At 39.5% G+C, this 15,056-nt stretch overlaps 1 protein-coding gene across 7 annotated transcripts in view; it reads left to right on the top strand.

The window, feature by feature from the left end:
- The window catches only part of LOC131669817 (nuclear factor 1 X-type), a 60,506-nt gene that overhangs the window by 24,224 nt on the left and 21,226 nt on the right, over positions 1-15,056 (top strand). For all 7 annotated transcript variants that reach the window (XM_058944979.1, XM_058944973.1, XM_058944975.1 and 4 more), the window contains 2 exons: positions 9,635-9,826; positions 10,274-10,457. In XM_058944979.1, coding sequence (XP_058800962.1) covers positions 9,635-9,826; positions 10,274-10,457 — 376 coding nt within the window. The remainder of the gene's footprint in view (positions 1-9,634; positions 9,827-10,273; positions 10,458-15,056) is intronic.

Genomic DNA, 15,056 nt, shown 5'->3' with positions numbered 1-15,056 from the left:
CGACGTATGCTTTCCGTGCTTCTATCCGCGTGTTAAGAGCATTCCGCGCAAAAAGAAGGAGCCTCTAAGTGCTTCGCTTCAAATTAATGGCACAAGAGAAAAATCAACCTGACACACGCACACAGAGAGAAGCCCGCTAGCGACGCATCAATAACATTTTCGGACCGGGCAGAATAGCGGAAAAACCCTCGTCGCCCCCTCACCGGATCGGCCAGTCAACAGACAAAACATACACGTCTCTCTTGGATTTTTCCTCGTATGCAGGCAAAAGCGTGCGTTCTTTCTCTGTTTTTCAAATTCAAAGTCCCCCGGACGAGAGCACCGGAATCCGGTCTATCATTGCCGGATTCAGGGTAAAGGGAGAGAGCGAGAGAGAGACTCGCCGGACCGGAACAGAAGTGCATGCATGCGCATTGCAAGAGGAAATTGTAGACAGCCCAGAAAGAGGGTAAAAAAGTTTGTGTGTGCTTTTTTACGTTGCGATTCAAGAGATGGATTAGAATGGCGTATTTGGCAAGTTTTTCAAAGTTACTTTTTCCGACGCAGGTTTGTCTTTTATTTGGGGTTCATTAGAAAAAACATTTCCGCTTTTCATTTAATAAAAGCTTAGATGTTTGTTTAGTTGGTCGCTAGTGTGATATATGTCCTTGTACAATACACTTGTAATGATGTACATACTTTGCATGAAATCCTAACAATGTCAATCAATAACGTTCAGTAAGATAGAAGTCATGTCCTCAATCAACGATCACTTAATTCTTTGCAAGCTGTGAATTACTAATCATTTCTGCGTATATAAACATCATCTTCAATCCATTAGTCAAAAAGTCTCTTAGCCTCCAACGCAACAATCTCCATTTTTCCAAAATGTAATAAGCCTCAATTAAAAAAAAATTGAATTACAAAACTGCCAATTCTCAATCATCAAACGACCAAAGTTCCACACCAATAAAAAAAAATAAAACATTCAGAAAGCTTATAAAGCCGACGAACTAAATCTCAATTCGCACGTTTCTTGCAAAGTTTCAAAGCAAGAATGCAGTTTGTGTCGCGTGCGTTTAGCCCATTATGCCTGCCAAAGATTCGGTCAAAAGGGGGAAAGGGGGAAAGCAACGGAAGAGTAGAGCTTCACTTTGTTGATACGGCCAACGCCAAGACGCCGCAACACACACAGAGTCCACGTGCGCTTATCTTTGCTCGCGCCAAAGCGCAGAGAGTGAGGGAGTATAACGTACACGCGCATGACGAACCATTGCCAAGTGAGTCGTCGATCTTTCTCTCTCTCTCTCTCTCTCTCTGACCGTTGGACGTGGAATTGTGCCGGTGTAGCAATGCGGCTTTTCGATGAATTTTTACATCATTTGTTTCGATTGTTAGAATGCATGTTTGTCTTGAAGCTTGCAGCGAAATTGTATCTTTACTGTTGCTTCTGCTAATTATTTACTGCAGAATTGACAGACTGTGATCTTCTGAGTGCCAGTCATATTTCCGTGGTTTTATTGTATTCACTTATCTTTATTAGGCTTTTCGCTTTGTTACACTTATAAGTATATAACTAAAAGCTAATAGTTCGCATTTGAAATTGACGTTTTAAGCGTATGTAAGATACATTTTTAAATAATGAAATTATCGCGATTAACAAGTTAATTTCATGTTAATATTTTGCAAATACCGCGTGTCAACTTCACTTCTAACTTTTCTTTAAAAAACGACAAGCTCACGCCAAATTCTAGAAAACATAAATGTAACCATCCAAAATTCGTATCCTTCAAAAGAATTCGTGAGTCAGCCGCGCGACTTGTATTTTTCTCAAAGTAACCGGTAGAGAATAAGAAAAAAAAAATAAAAGAAAGATTCGCAAGGTAGGTTCTACACGCAGAAACGCTTGCCAAGCGATCAGCCGCTCGCTCTTGCGCGCACGTGGGCTTTTCTCTCTCACTCTCCCCCCTTTTGAGCGAGGGCGGGCCAACTTGCCTTTTACTTCGTGCTCCTAAACGTCTCTATTATCGGCTTTGGCTTCGTAAACCTCGTTATCCATTACAAGTGTTAAATTATATTGGCTTTTTTCTATTTGGAGGAGGGTAAATTGTATAATCGCACTTTCAAATTCAGTTTCTTTCGATCGGTGTAATTATGTTACGTTTCTAACAGTGAAGCTATTTGACAAAAATATAATATTTAAAATAGTCAGTGCAACCAGAACAAAGAAAGAAACTGGATTTTACAATCCATCATTTCAGTAACTTGTATTAACAATATACCAGTTTACATGGATGCGAAAAACAAATCTTAATTGTACGCTGTCACTTTTCATTTCCCTCTAACGGCGCATTTTCAGAAATATAACTATGCTGAAATGATAAAAATTTGCATCCAATATATTGAACGCCTATCATTTTCATGGCCATACAATTTTCTATCCTAATCAGCAAATAGTGGAAAATCAGCAGTGCAAATAAAATGCCTTTAATTTGTCTTGCAATAATCAACATGATAATAAGAGAATCTCGTAATAATTAATAAATTAAATCAGCTATCCAAAGCAAACAAAAATCCCAGGCCGGTAATTAATGGACATTGAAACAAACTCCTTCGTACGTAACGGAGAGAGCGAAACCCTTAAAACCCAACGCCGCATTGTAGAACAAAGAGGAGAGAGTGAGAGAGAGAAAGAGAGCGAGATTCTCGGCAATTTGTCGCGTAACGATGGCCCAGCCGTACTTTTTTTCCCTTCCTCGTCGCCGCGCGAGCGCTCGCGGGTAATTGAATCTAAATATTAAGAGGCTTTGGCGCCGGCGCTCCTGATTTTTCCGGGGAAACTTTCGAGACGCGACGCCTCTCTCTCTCTCTCTAAAGCTGAAATTACGTCGCACTGAGTTGCTCTCTCGATTTTTTTCTCTCTTTCTCCTCTTGTTCCTCTTTCGATTTACGCGATAGCTTTGGTGTATTTTTTTTCGATTTTGCATGGCTCAGTTACTTATGTGCGTCAGAGTGTGTTGTCAGTAAATTCTTGTTCGACGATCGAGTAACGAAGATTATTTTTTATTGCTTGGTCTTTTAAATGAAACTACGATTAACACTGTGGCACGTATAATTTTCTAAATAATTTTTAAACTAAATCGTCGATAAAATTTCAGTTTTACAGATGATATATGCTTTTCACTTCATCTACAGTAATATTATTAAGTTATTGTTACTCTAAACCCCCTCTCCCAAAAAAAATCTTACATCTATCGATTACGCAAAAATCGCCATTTAAAATCAATACATAGCGCAAATGACAACGCTAACTGCGCAATAATGTGGGTCAACGTTCGCGAATCGTCTCGTCGTTAAAAATAAATGGAGTGCGAGTGTAAAATGGTCATGGTTGGAGATTGATCGGTGGCTGTCAACAAAGCCATCTCTTCTTTTTCCCCTCTCTCCCTATCTGTCTAGAAATAATGAGAAAAGCCATCCACTCGCGCGCCCGCAAAACAATGAAAATTCGTCGACGCCGTCGTCCAAGGCCGAACACAATGCATATAATACGCGCTTATACACGAGGAGAAAAATGAGCTGACCGTCGTCGCGTCGTTAGGTTGAAAACGCCAGCTCTATTTCAGGTGGAGCTGCGAGCGCGTTTCGAAACAAAAGGGTGAAGTAACGACGACGTTTAGCACGGTGTACACTCGTCGAATGGAAATGATGCATCGGGAATTGATTTCGCCAAGTTGTGCGAATGAAATCCGGTGCAGCTTACGCGATTCTCCTACTCGGTCTATAGTACATCTCAACGCGTATACATGCGTTCGCGGATCGTTTATTGCTTTCTCCGTTATTTGCTCATCTATTCGTAAACTGTCAAGCGCGTAGCTTATTTATCGAGTAGAATGGTGCAGTGCTGCAGTAATACTGGTTGGAAATCGCCTTCGCTGAAAATTCCACAAGCCACCGTAAAACAATAAGTTAATTTTTCCCATGATCGGCCAAATGGCGTAAGCCAACCAGTCAATAGAATTGCGACCGTGGTCGAATTGCTTATTTACGTCCTCCCTTGTAGAGAGCAAGTAAAACGCGTATTTTTATTACTCTCGAGCACCAGCAGCAGTGGCAGCAGCAGCCGGCTGCATTTTTGCCGTGTGCGACTGAGAGAGAAACAAGAACGACGGTAGGAGAGGACGAAATCCAAAATAAATCGGCGTAGCAGCTGTTGCGTCCGTCCGCGTTTCGCGCGCCGATGGACGAGCCGAGAGAGCTTGTTACGGATCCTCGGCTGTGGATTTTAATTAGGAATTTTCCGAAGCGGAGAGAAAGGGAAGAAGATTCGCCTACTGTCGTGATATTTTCGAGAACTCGAGGAGTCATCGTTCGTAATGAATGTTAGATTAGTGCTTCTCATCCAAATATTTATTTTGATACCATGTGAAAATTTTTCGGTCGCCAAATTAAATCATCATTGAATTTTTTTAAATGCTAATCCCGTAACTTTCGACGCGCATATTCTGCGTTTTGTTTTAGTCGTGTAGCGAATATCATTATTTTCTCATTAATTATCAAACAGCGAAGTACACGATTTCAATAAACCGAAAATACTTTTAGCTAGAAATTATTAATCTGTAATAATAAGCCATGTCTTCATGGCAATACTTCCATTGTTATTAAAACACGCGAAAGAAAAGCTGTACGAACTTCTACGACCTAATCTCAAACTTCTTAAAAGTATCTTTTCTGTTCCAAACTAAAGCGCAATCGAAACATTCAATAAATAAAATTAATAAAAATGCGAAAACAAATATTTAGATTTACTGAGGGTCAAACTCAGTAGCACATCCGACCGAGGCGACGAAAAGTCCTCTGCTGGCGTTATATTGTTTTGCGCTCGCGCGATATCTCGTTGCGGGGGGTGATACACATAACACATATATTTTCTCTCTCTCGCGAGAGCTGCTTCCTTCCTGCATCAGCGCCGTCGTGTTTCGCGCGTGCGAGCGCCCTTGAAGCTCTCGGCTATTATTTTTCGGTCTTAAATTGCTAGCGCGAAGGTTGTAAATTGTATTTTTCCCATTTTTCGGGCCAGAAAGTTTATATCGTCTCTACGCAAAAGAGCTTCGAAGTTGCGTTTCTTTATTTCCTCTGCAGACACTATTTATTGTTGAACTGATACTTTATTTCAGTTGTTCGATGTTTATAATGTTATATAATAGTGATTGATGATAATTGTTAGTTATACAGTTAGATGGCAGATATTGAGTAAGAGACTATAACAAAAAAAGTAAATTTAGTTAATAATGCAAATTAGAAATTGTTTTAAAATGTCTAATTATAACTTTCATATTTTTATTTTAATAGATTGAATAGAGTGATAATGGTTCTTTTAACTGAAGTGGCGTTGTTAGTTACAAACTATATAACGAAGTATGATTATTAAATTTTGTTAGCTTAACCTTTTTTCATCAAAAGTGTACATGCTACATAACACTTAAAAAAGATTCTTTCAACGGCATTTCTATAAAACAACACAAGTACAGAGGGGAGCACGAAAAGAACCGTTGAATTAACAAAAGGAAAGATAAAAAATCCTCAAGCATAAATCCAAATAAATAACTCGAAGCGCTGAATATCTTTCCGTAGCTCGAGCTTCTCAATCTCGACTATAAAACGTCATCGTGCAGCCCGTCCCCATTTTTCCATTCTCCATTTTTCCGTCGACGATGTTTTTGCCTGATTACACGAAAAGCAAGAAGAGATAGAAGCAGAGTATAGCTTATCTCAGCCGTTTGATCTGCGGGAGACAAACGCGACGTATTTTCCTCGCGGTAATGCGCAGACGATGATATATTTATTCGGGAATGCAATAAAGCCATCCTTGACTCGACTCGAGGTTTTCTTTTCTGCCTTTCGATGGAAATTTAATTTTTATGGGATTTACTGTCGTAGAGCGGATTGCGCCTTGTTATACGCGCGCAGAGTGGATTTGTGAGATTGTTTTCTTCTCTCGATTTTATTGAGGATTGCTATTATACGACGATGTTTCGCGGAAGAATTATGAAAATGATGGCGTGAGTTAGGGATTCCAATACGTTAGTTAATTTACGTCCATACAGCACGTATAAGACAATAAGCTATATTTTATATAACACAGTCATATTTTTTTATACATTGATTTTATTTATTAAATAGAGGTTATGCAAGACTGTGCAACAAGTAGGTATAAGAGTAACAAGAAAAATTATAGATAAAAAATAATTTTTCAGTTAATGAAAATTGATAGCAAGATTTTATATTTTTTTGAAATCAATACATTTGTAAATCCAAAATCATATTATTATTTTTTTACAAATTTCACATACGATTCATTCGAAGTATGCAGTTTATGATATTAATTTAAAACACATTAATTTACCGTCACGAGGCACAAAATGTCGAGGCAGAGTTCGAAATCCTCCTTCTCGAAACGAGAGCCAAAAAGGAAGCAGAAATAAAAAGAAAGAAGTAACTAAACGTCAGTGTCAGTAATTCGAGAATGGTCGTTCTGCAATATTTATGACAACAAAGGGTTTCGCGTTTGATGCGCGCATCTCTTTTCTCTCGAATTACGCGCTTTCAGATCACGCTCGCGACCTCAAGCTTCTTGTTTTTTTTCTTCTTCTTCTTCTTTTCGCTGAGCGGACGTGAGCCGAATAATCGCGTGCAACGGCGGCAGCGGCGGCGGCGGCGGCGTCGGCGGCGCTACGGCAATTACTTATTACATACGAACTAGAAAGAGGCTATACCAAGCAGCGGTAATTGCTTTTCGAACGGAAAGTTCGTCGGTTGTGCACGGGACCCACTACAATCGACTAATTAACTTTTCAGACGACGACTGCTGCAGCACACTGACTTTTTGCCGCCTTCGGCTTTTCTTCAGCTTTCGAAGCCTACCACCAAGAGAACTTTCATAATCAGCCTGTGCCGGGCCCCTTTTTGTTCTTTTGCACGCGCCGAGAATCTCTTGCTCTTATATCTTTTCTTCTTCTTCTTCTTCTTCTGTGCTTTTTTTTTTCTTTATTTTTTTTATTGCCGTGCGGCTTTTCGTATAATTGCTAGGGCAAATCGTGCGATTCTCACAGCAAAGTTGTACTTCTGTGAGTCAAAAAACAATCCGATTACCGCACTGGGATATTTAAATTTCCCTCGTTGGGAAACGAATACTTCAGATATCCCAGCTTAGCAATTTCAATCATTTTTCTGATCGTTCAAACAATATTTCCGGGAAAGCAAACAAGAAATTTAATGATATTTTCGTCGAATAGTTGAAAACAAAATTATTCGACATTTTTTTAAGATAGGAAAATATTATGTTAATGTCGTTGCAGATTTTGTCAAATGAACAGCACCAAAGTTTCCAATTTTGCTCCCCGACTAAGTCATCTCTCATCAACAAAATAACATTACTTTAACACAGCTAAAAATAATTTACCTATCGGCCTATCGGAGACGTGTATCGATAAGAACAGAGGCGCCAACGATCGTGACGGTAAATCAATTGAGTGCAAGCGCGCAACGTGTATACGTAAACGAAGCGCTTCGTTGCTGCTGCCATGCGCTTTACTCTACCGCGTACTTGGCATACTCGATTTGCTGCGTGGCGTCGTAAGAGAGAGAGAGAGAGAGAGAGAGAGAGAGAGAGAGAGAGAGAGAGAGAGAGAGAGAGAGAGAGAGAGAGAGAGAGAGCACATGCAAACGACTCAATCCCAGTTTCCCTCCGATTAACGCCCCGTGTGAGAGTTGCATCCTCCCTTGCTGTGCGAACGACCTTCTCTGTGTTTAGCTGTACTACGTGCATCGTTAACGAGATGACATGTTCTCTCTCTCTTTTTTTCTCTCTCTCACTCACTTGCAATTAACATTGCTGTGTGCTGTTTTGGATTGCCGTAATGGCAGTGCATCATTTATTCGTTTGTATTGCGATTGAGTGTGATTAAAACAAATTAAGACTTACTGAAGGAATTTGTCTATCGAATCTTTTCTTATAATCAAGATTAAGAGGTCATCACAAAAATTTACTCGTTACTTTCAAAAGAGTATGTTATATTCACACTACGAAGGTGTCTTATTTTTTCTCTTCGAAAAAGTATGCTTTTAATTTTTTTATTTAAAAATTTTATTTATAATTACATTCTCCGCGAAACAAAGCGCAAAAATATATAAAAAATAAAAAAAGGGGGAGGGGGGAAAGAGAGTGATAAAGAGAGACCAATTTTCCTAATTATACCTTCAGCTACATCAAGAATATACACCGAGAGTAGCTAGCGCATCAGTACAGGCGCGCCGTATTATCCGGGCGTAGGGTCAAATTGCTGTTGTTCCGTCGCGTCGGCAATAACGCGCACCACCCGCCGAACTTTCGCGTTTTCAACGTTATTGTTACTGCCTGTCTCTCTACATTTTTACCCCATAATTTTCCAAGTCCTCCTGTATAAATGGCCCTACGCACATACAAACGTTTCGAGCGACACTCGTCGTGAAAAAAGCTATTATAGCTTATAGATGACTATTTCTCTGATTTTCTGGCGATTCTGTTTTGATTATAGATGCTGTAGTAGCCATTGCTGACCTTCGGAAGTTGATTTACGGATATATGTTGAAATTGAAATGAAATGCGAAAATGAATGACGTTAGTTAATGTCGAGTTTGCGTAGATCATATCTAAACGTCCGGCCATTAATTCATAATTTTATCAGACGACGCTGCACGAACGCAGCAAGAAAGTTTTCAAGGCCTGATTGGAATGCAACGAGACGCGCATTCTATTGAAATACGTGCTTCAGATAGAATCGTTAAACAGTAGATTAAACTAGCATACTTTTCTCTCTCATTACAGGCACACGCCACCTCAATAGCACAGCTCAATATATCCATCCCGTTTATAACTTCTATTTCTACCAAATGAAATATCGACCGGAACAACGGTTTATTCCAAAAAGAAAAATACCTTTGGCGTTTGCCCAGTTTTATTCAAATCATCAGAAGGCCGATCTAATCACCCGTGAAAAGTAGCAAGAAGAGGAGGAAAAAAAAAGAAGGGGATTCGTAGACTCCACGCCGATTTTCAAGCAGCATTCCATTGGCTGGCGCATTTCTCAAGTGCTGCGTGTGCTGCATATGCTTTTCGCGAGCTCGGGACTTTTCCGATATATCGCTCGCGCGGCGGCACACACGCGGAATCCTCAAGAGGTTTCTCTCACGCGCGAGAAAATCCAACGGACTACGATACGTGTCGCGCTTTTTCCTACGACCAACGACTGATTTATTTATTTATTTTGTGGTCTTCGATAATGAGATAAGTAAATAATGGAGGTCGTTATTCGTCGCTTTGAAGGCAAAATTCTTTTATAGGAAGTTCGATTCTAGCCAGTGATAAACGCCATTGATAAACTTTTTTCAGTGTTAAAAACAACATGAAATTCAACCTCAACAGTCAATAAATTCACCTCGAGTAGTAATATCGTTCACCTGAAAATAGATTGTAAAGAGCTATTTCGAGTAGGCTCTGTTCCCAATACCTAAAGAATGACCAACATAATAGCGCGCGCTGAGGCAAAAATAAATCATCACAAGCAATTAGGCTCGCCGTGCAAAGGGAACATGACATTTTTTTTTTATTTTGCAGAACGAAAAGCTGGAGGTGAAACAGAAATGGGCATCGCGGCTGCTTGGCAAATTGCGCAAAGATATAACGCAAGAGTACAGGGAAGATTTTGTGCTGAGCATCACAGGCAAAAGGCCGGCTATGTGTGTACTCAGCAATCCTGACCAGAAGGGTAAGATGCGCCGTATCGACTGCCTGCGACAAGCTGACAAGGTTCGTTTATGGTTTTCTCTCATTTCATAAATTTTTAACGTCTTGTCGTTTCGGTATATTTCAAGAATGCTTAGAAATGTCTATTTTCGATTATTGCCGATTACCATTTAGTTTTGTTATTGACCGTTGAGTGATGATTAGGATAAATCATTTTTTTAACCGAATACATATTAATCAGTTTATAAGTATTTATAACAATCTTTGATCGCCATTTATTAGTGTTCTTGCTAGTTAGCATGTTTATATTTTTGAATTATTCCGCAATTGGTATTGTTAGTATTAATCGAATTTATATTCTTCAATTCATCGTTCAAAGCCTGAATGCTTATAGACGACATTAAATTCAATCTAACTTTTCGATCGTCGTTAAGCTTAAATTTTCCACAAAAAATAAATATTTATACAAAACGCATGTCATAAAAAATTGCACGTTAATGTGATTTGCAGGTATGGAGATTGGATCTGGTGATGGTAATCCTATTCAAGGCGATACCACTCGAGTCGACGGATGGGGAGAGACTGGAAAAGACTGCGGAATGCGCTCAACCGGGGCTCTGTGTCAACCCTTACCACATCAACGTCTCCGTCCGGGAACTGGATCTCTACCTCGCAAACTTCATTACCAGTCACGGTAAGTTACTTTTTCAGCTATTTTCATCCAATACTTTCTTTGATCAATCAACATCTTCTCTTCGAGACAGTCAATTGCCAACCGTCAAAGTCACAACTTGGCCAATTCGCCGACCAATTTGTCGTCAAAACAAAATCAGCTTTTTAGCGATCATCGTACACATTGCAATCCTTGCGAGTCATTGAACCCAAAGCTTGTGGGCAACGTTGTGCGCCAATAAGTAGCGACGACGGCGCGCGCGCGATCTCAACCGATCCAACTTGGAAATGACTTGCTGCCCGCTGGCACACGTGGCCGCGCATCACTTGGAGGGTCACACACACACACACACACACACACACACACACACACACACACATACACACACACGAGAACTATACTCGCACTTTCATTCGGGGTCTTGCCAATTTCCCCCATGAGCACGTTGCTTCACTTTGGCAGCGATCGGCTCACCCACGCGCAAGAGCCCAAAATTCCAGCCAGATACCTCAAACTCACGTGTCTGTGTTTTGTTTGTTTTCATTCACACTTTCGCACCACGTTGACGCGCTGCGAGAGTACGTCTTCGAAACCGGGTCGTCGTGATCTTTTTTTCTTCTTTATACTTTCTTTAATGAGTTGGCAGGTGTGTGGTGTTTTGAACGATGCTGCCAATAAATGGGGTCTCAGATGGACATTGAAATTTCGTGAAATGTTTACAGCGGTGGCTTTACAAATAAGTTTGAGCTGATAAGTAGGAATAATTTTCAAATCGATCTTATTTGTTAATCAACCGATTGATGTCTTTCATCGAACATTCTTAACTTTGATTAGGAAAATTGATTAGGACTTACTAACAATGAAAAAATAAGACTTGCATATATCGATGGTTGTAGATGGCGGAGTAAACCTTTTCAATTGAACCGATCTAACGCGGAAGAGTTCGTCAATTGTACTTGCAAAGCGATGGATTTACTTGTGGAATAATTTACTGTGTTCGAATAATTTTTATTTCCGTGGATACTGCTTAAAATGAGCCTACACTGACTCATGAGCTTGGTCAAACAAATTGATAATGATCAATATGGATATTCGATGATGTATGTATAACTGCCTCGTCATATACTTATAGTAATCTAACTATAAATTATATATTTTGGTTGTGGACCATCCGTACCTCATTGTCAACTCATCCTATTTATTTTGTTCTATAAGTGACTTCCATTCGCAAGCGATAAATCAGTTTAAATAAAGAAAAGTAATAATAAAAGCTTGATCGATTTAACGGCAAAGCGAAATTACGGAAGCTTTCGACGACCTGACAAAACGAAGCCATTGCCATCTAAAGCTTCTCATTCCCACGGAAGACCACGCTTTACTTGCGCCGAGTTCAAAGTTCGAAGAAAAGCTTGGCGCTCGCGACGAGCTTTGGCAGCGAGTTTTGTAATGTTTACAAGCGACGCAAAAATTGGCCGCGGATGCAAAAGCGAGGAAAAAAGAAACGAAACAAGACGACGCTCGCTGCTACTCTGCCAAGACGATGGGGTAGGTTAAGGTGCTTTGCTTTCCAGCTGACACACGTGGCAGCGCGAACTGCCAGAGAGAGAGAAAGAGAGAGAGTTTTTTTTTCTTCTTCACGCGCTCAGACTCTGCCCCGGCGTTTATTTATACGCGTGTCGGAGAAACGCCACATCGTTCTTTTTTGATCGCCTGGAATTTTTATTGATGTCGGCGGCGAAATTTATCGGCGCGTGGATTGTGCGATGAAACTTTTAAAGGCCATTTTAATGTGCTCGAGAAGATACATCGAGTACTTTTGCTTAGGCGTTTCATTATTGTGTCTTTATTCTTTCAACGATTTGATGCACGATGTTTCCAGAGCTTGATCAATTCAATCAAGGTGTATATCTTCATCTATTTCGATGTAAATGGTAGCTATCCTGGCAGTAAAAGTACCAGTATATACAGTATTGATAATTTTTCTCTAGTGATCTTCTATACTTGCATTCTTCTCACGAGCATACTGAACATACACGAAATTCGTCCTTGAGTGTAGCAAGTAGGTAGATAGTTGAAACACAACAGCTACCACTAGACCATCGCGTTTCCCAGTAAAACCACTAAACACGCAGCGATAAACGAGCTCTCACGCAGCTGTGACTGAACTAACTCTCCGTGACCGCTAAAAAGCCAAATCGATGAGACCACCTATACGAGGATCGAATCGGCAAGCCGCTAACGTAACCCCCGATAACGTTTTCAACGTTAATTTACGAACAAGCTGATTCACTTGATGATCGACGATCATAAGAAAAATAGCAGTGTTGTGTCTACATTAGTGCAACTAGTGAAAAAGCTATTTTTCGGCGCCAGTCTTTTCGTTGGAATTATTTATTTTACTTTGATTGATGATCTCAGATTGTTTTGTTGTGCGGTAATATAGTTATTTTTTTATTCATTTGCCTGTCTGTGCTTTCGAGTGATGCGGTGCGTGAATGGAGAAATAATTTCTGTTCTTGATCGATGCGAATTAAATTCCAATTTGCTTGCGCCCGTGTTGCTGAAAATGTAGAAAGGAACATTTTTTTACAGAAGTCAGTAGACAACAACTGAAAATTTATGCAGTTTGTTGTAAAATAGTATTTTGGGCTATATTAGATCAGAAAATTCAGTAAAAATATATTTCTGTGGAAACGACTTTGAATTTGTATAGTAGATGGCTACTACTAGGAATATAGCGATTATTCAATCGATGGAGGCAATACGATAAATATGAGTTGATTATGAAAATAATGTATCTTAATATGAATATACTAGTTATAATTTAAAAGACTACTGAGGTCGTTTTTCTAAACAAGGGTTCCTTTCTACATCCTACGATTAGTTATTTATTGATGCTAGTCTGTGAAAAAATGTAATTTCAAACATCATACAAACGATTCAAACAACTGCTCATACAGCTTGATTAATAAAAGTATAGCGATATGAAAATAAAACAAAGCCTAAATATCTTGCGACAACGCAAAAAAAAACAGCAATAACTTAATTAACACGTGAGAGCTTGGAAAAGGCGAGAGTACTCGAGAAATATAATCTAGCATAGAATATCTCTCGAAAACACAATAATTCAGTCCCATCAGTGAGAGGCCAGAACTAGAGTATTTTCCCAAGCGCGCGCGCGCGCGCTCGGAATTAGAAATTGCCTCTCTTGATCCAGATCGCTCCAAGTTTTATAATTAATTGCCGGTGAGCGAGCGCGTATGTAAGCTTCCCGTAATAGCAGGTGAAATGAGTCTTGAAGCGAATTCGTCCGAGAGGGAGCGAGAGGGAGAAAAAAAAACTCACACGGGCGTGGTAATTTTAACGCGGCACCAGCGAAATTCTGGTATCAAGGCGTGGCTTAATTTAGCGATCTCATGGGTTAAAAGGTTCTCCTTCTCCGGGAGAGAAGAGAACGGAGAGTAAGTGTCGCCGCGAATTCACGCGGAGAGCCGTGCGCTTAATTTGTGTCAGCGCTGTTTGCGAGGGAACGCCACCACGTTGCCTTGATGTCGCATTGATGATTCTTCTTTTCTCTTCAGCCTGGGTTTGCACGGCTTTTGTTATTGTGTCGACGTAAATGAATCATTTAGCAATCTGCGGTAAGAGTCAGATGAATAAAATAGACGAATTGAAAGCTGCGAATGCTGTATCTATCCGTTGCTCAATTTTTCCGTTTAGCTTGTCATTAAATATTCGTTATGAAGTAATACTGTATGAATCTAATCTATAACACTTGACTATTTTGTTGTCTTATTGAACCAAGTTTACATGTCATGCTTTCATCTGATACAATATAATATACTAATTATTTCACTGAATTTTAATTTTAAATACTAGATGTCATTCTCTAAAATTATGTTTCAAGTGAAATACATATTATAAATGAAGATAAAGATTTGTACGTATAATTTGTACATCAAAAATATTCTGATTTTTATATATTAAATTATAAATAACCCATTCAGTTTCCTCTAAATTTCAAGCAATTCAAACGATTTCATTATGTGACATTAACATTGGTAACAATGGTAATAATATGTTGCCGATTAAAAAAATGTTTCTATACTTCTATACCCGAATAACAGAATAATAATAATAATTTGACTGTTTTTCTAATTCTAATTTCGAAATGCAATTAGATACCCGAAGAACGAAATAATGTTAACCTTCATCTTCGCTACAGATTCTCACTTTCCTTATATAAATGCTTCTGCCAAGTTTGCTTTGCAAAGCTCACGTACATAGAAAAAGCACCTGCTGTCTCCGGCGGCCGCCGGCGCTTCGGGGCGCGAGAGTGACTTACGCAATGATCCGGCAAGCAATATTTAGTTAGCATGCTCAACTATATAGTAATCGGAACGAATTTTCTTAAGATCATCCTATAGACACATGTTTGTATGTGTGCATGTGTGTGGTGACTTAAATCTCATTTCTATTCTAGGCTTACAAGCACCACTGTCGTTTGATATCAGATCGGAAACTAATAATAATCTTTCGTTTGTTTGTCAGGCATTCGTCGGATTTAATTTCGGATGTGTCGCGACGTGAATGATTATTTCGGCACTGCATCGAATATGT

This window comes from Phymastichus coffea, unplaced genomic scaffold, assembly GCF_024137745.1.
Source record: "Phymastichus coffea isolate CEN01 unplaced genomic scaffold, Cenicafe_Pcof_1.1 PCOF00097, whole genome shotgun sequence".
NCBI classification, from domain to species: Eukaryota; Metazoa; Arthropoda; class Insecta; order Hymenoptera; family Eulophidae; genus Phymastichus; species Phymastichus coffea.
This window is presented reverse-complemented; position numbering and strand designations above follow the sequence as displayed.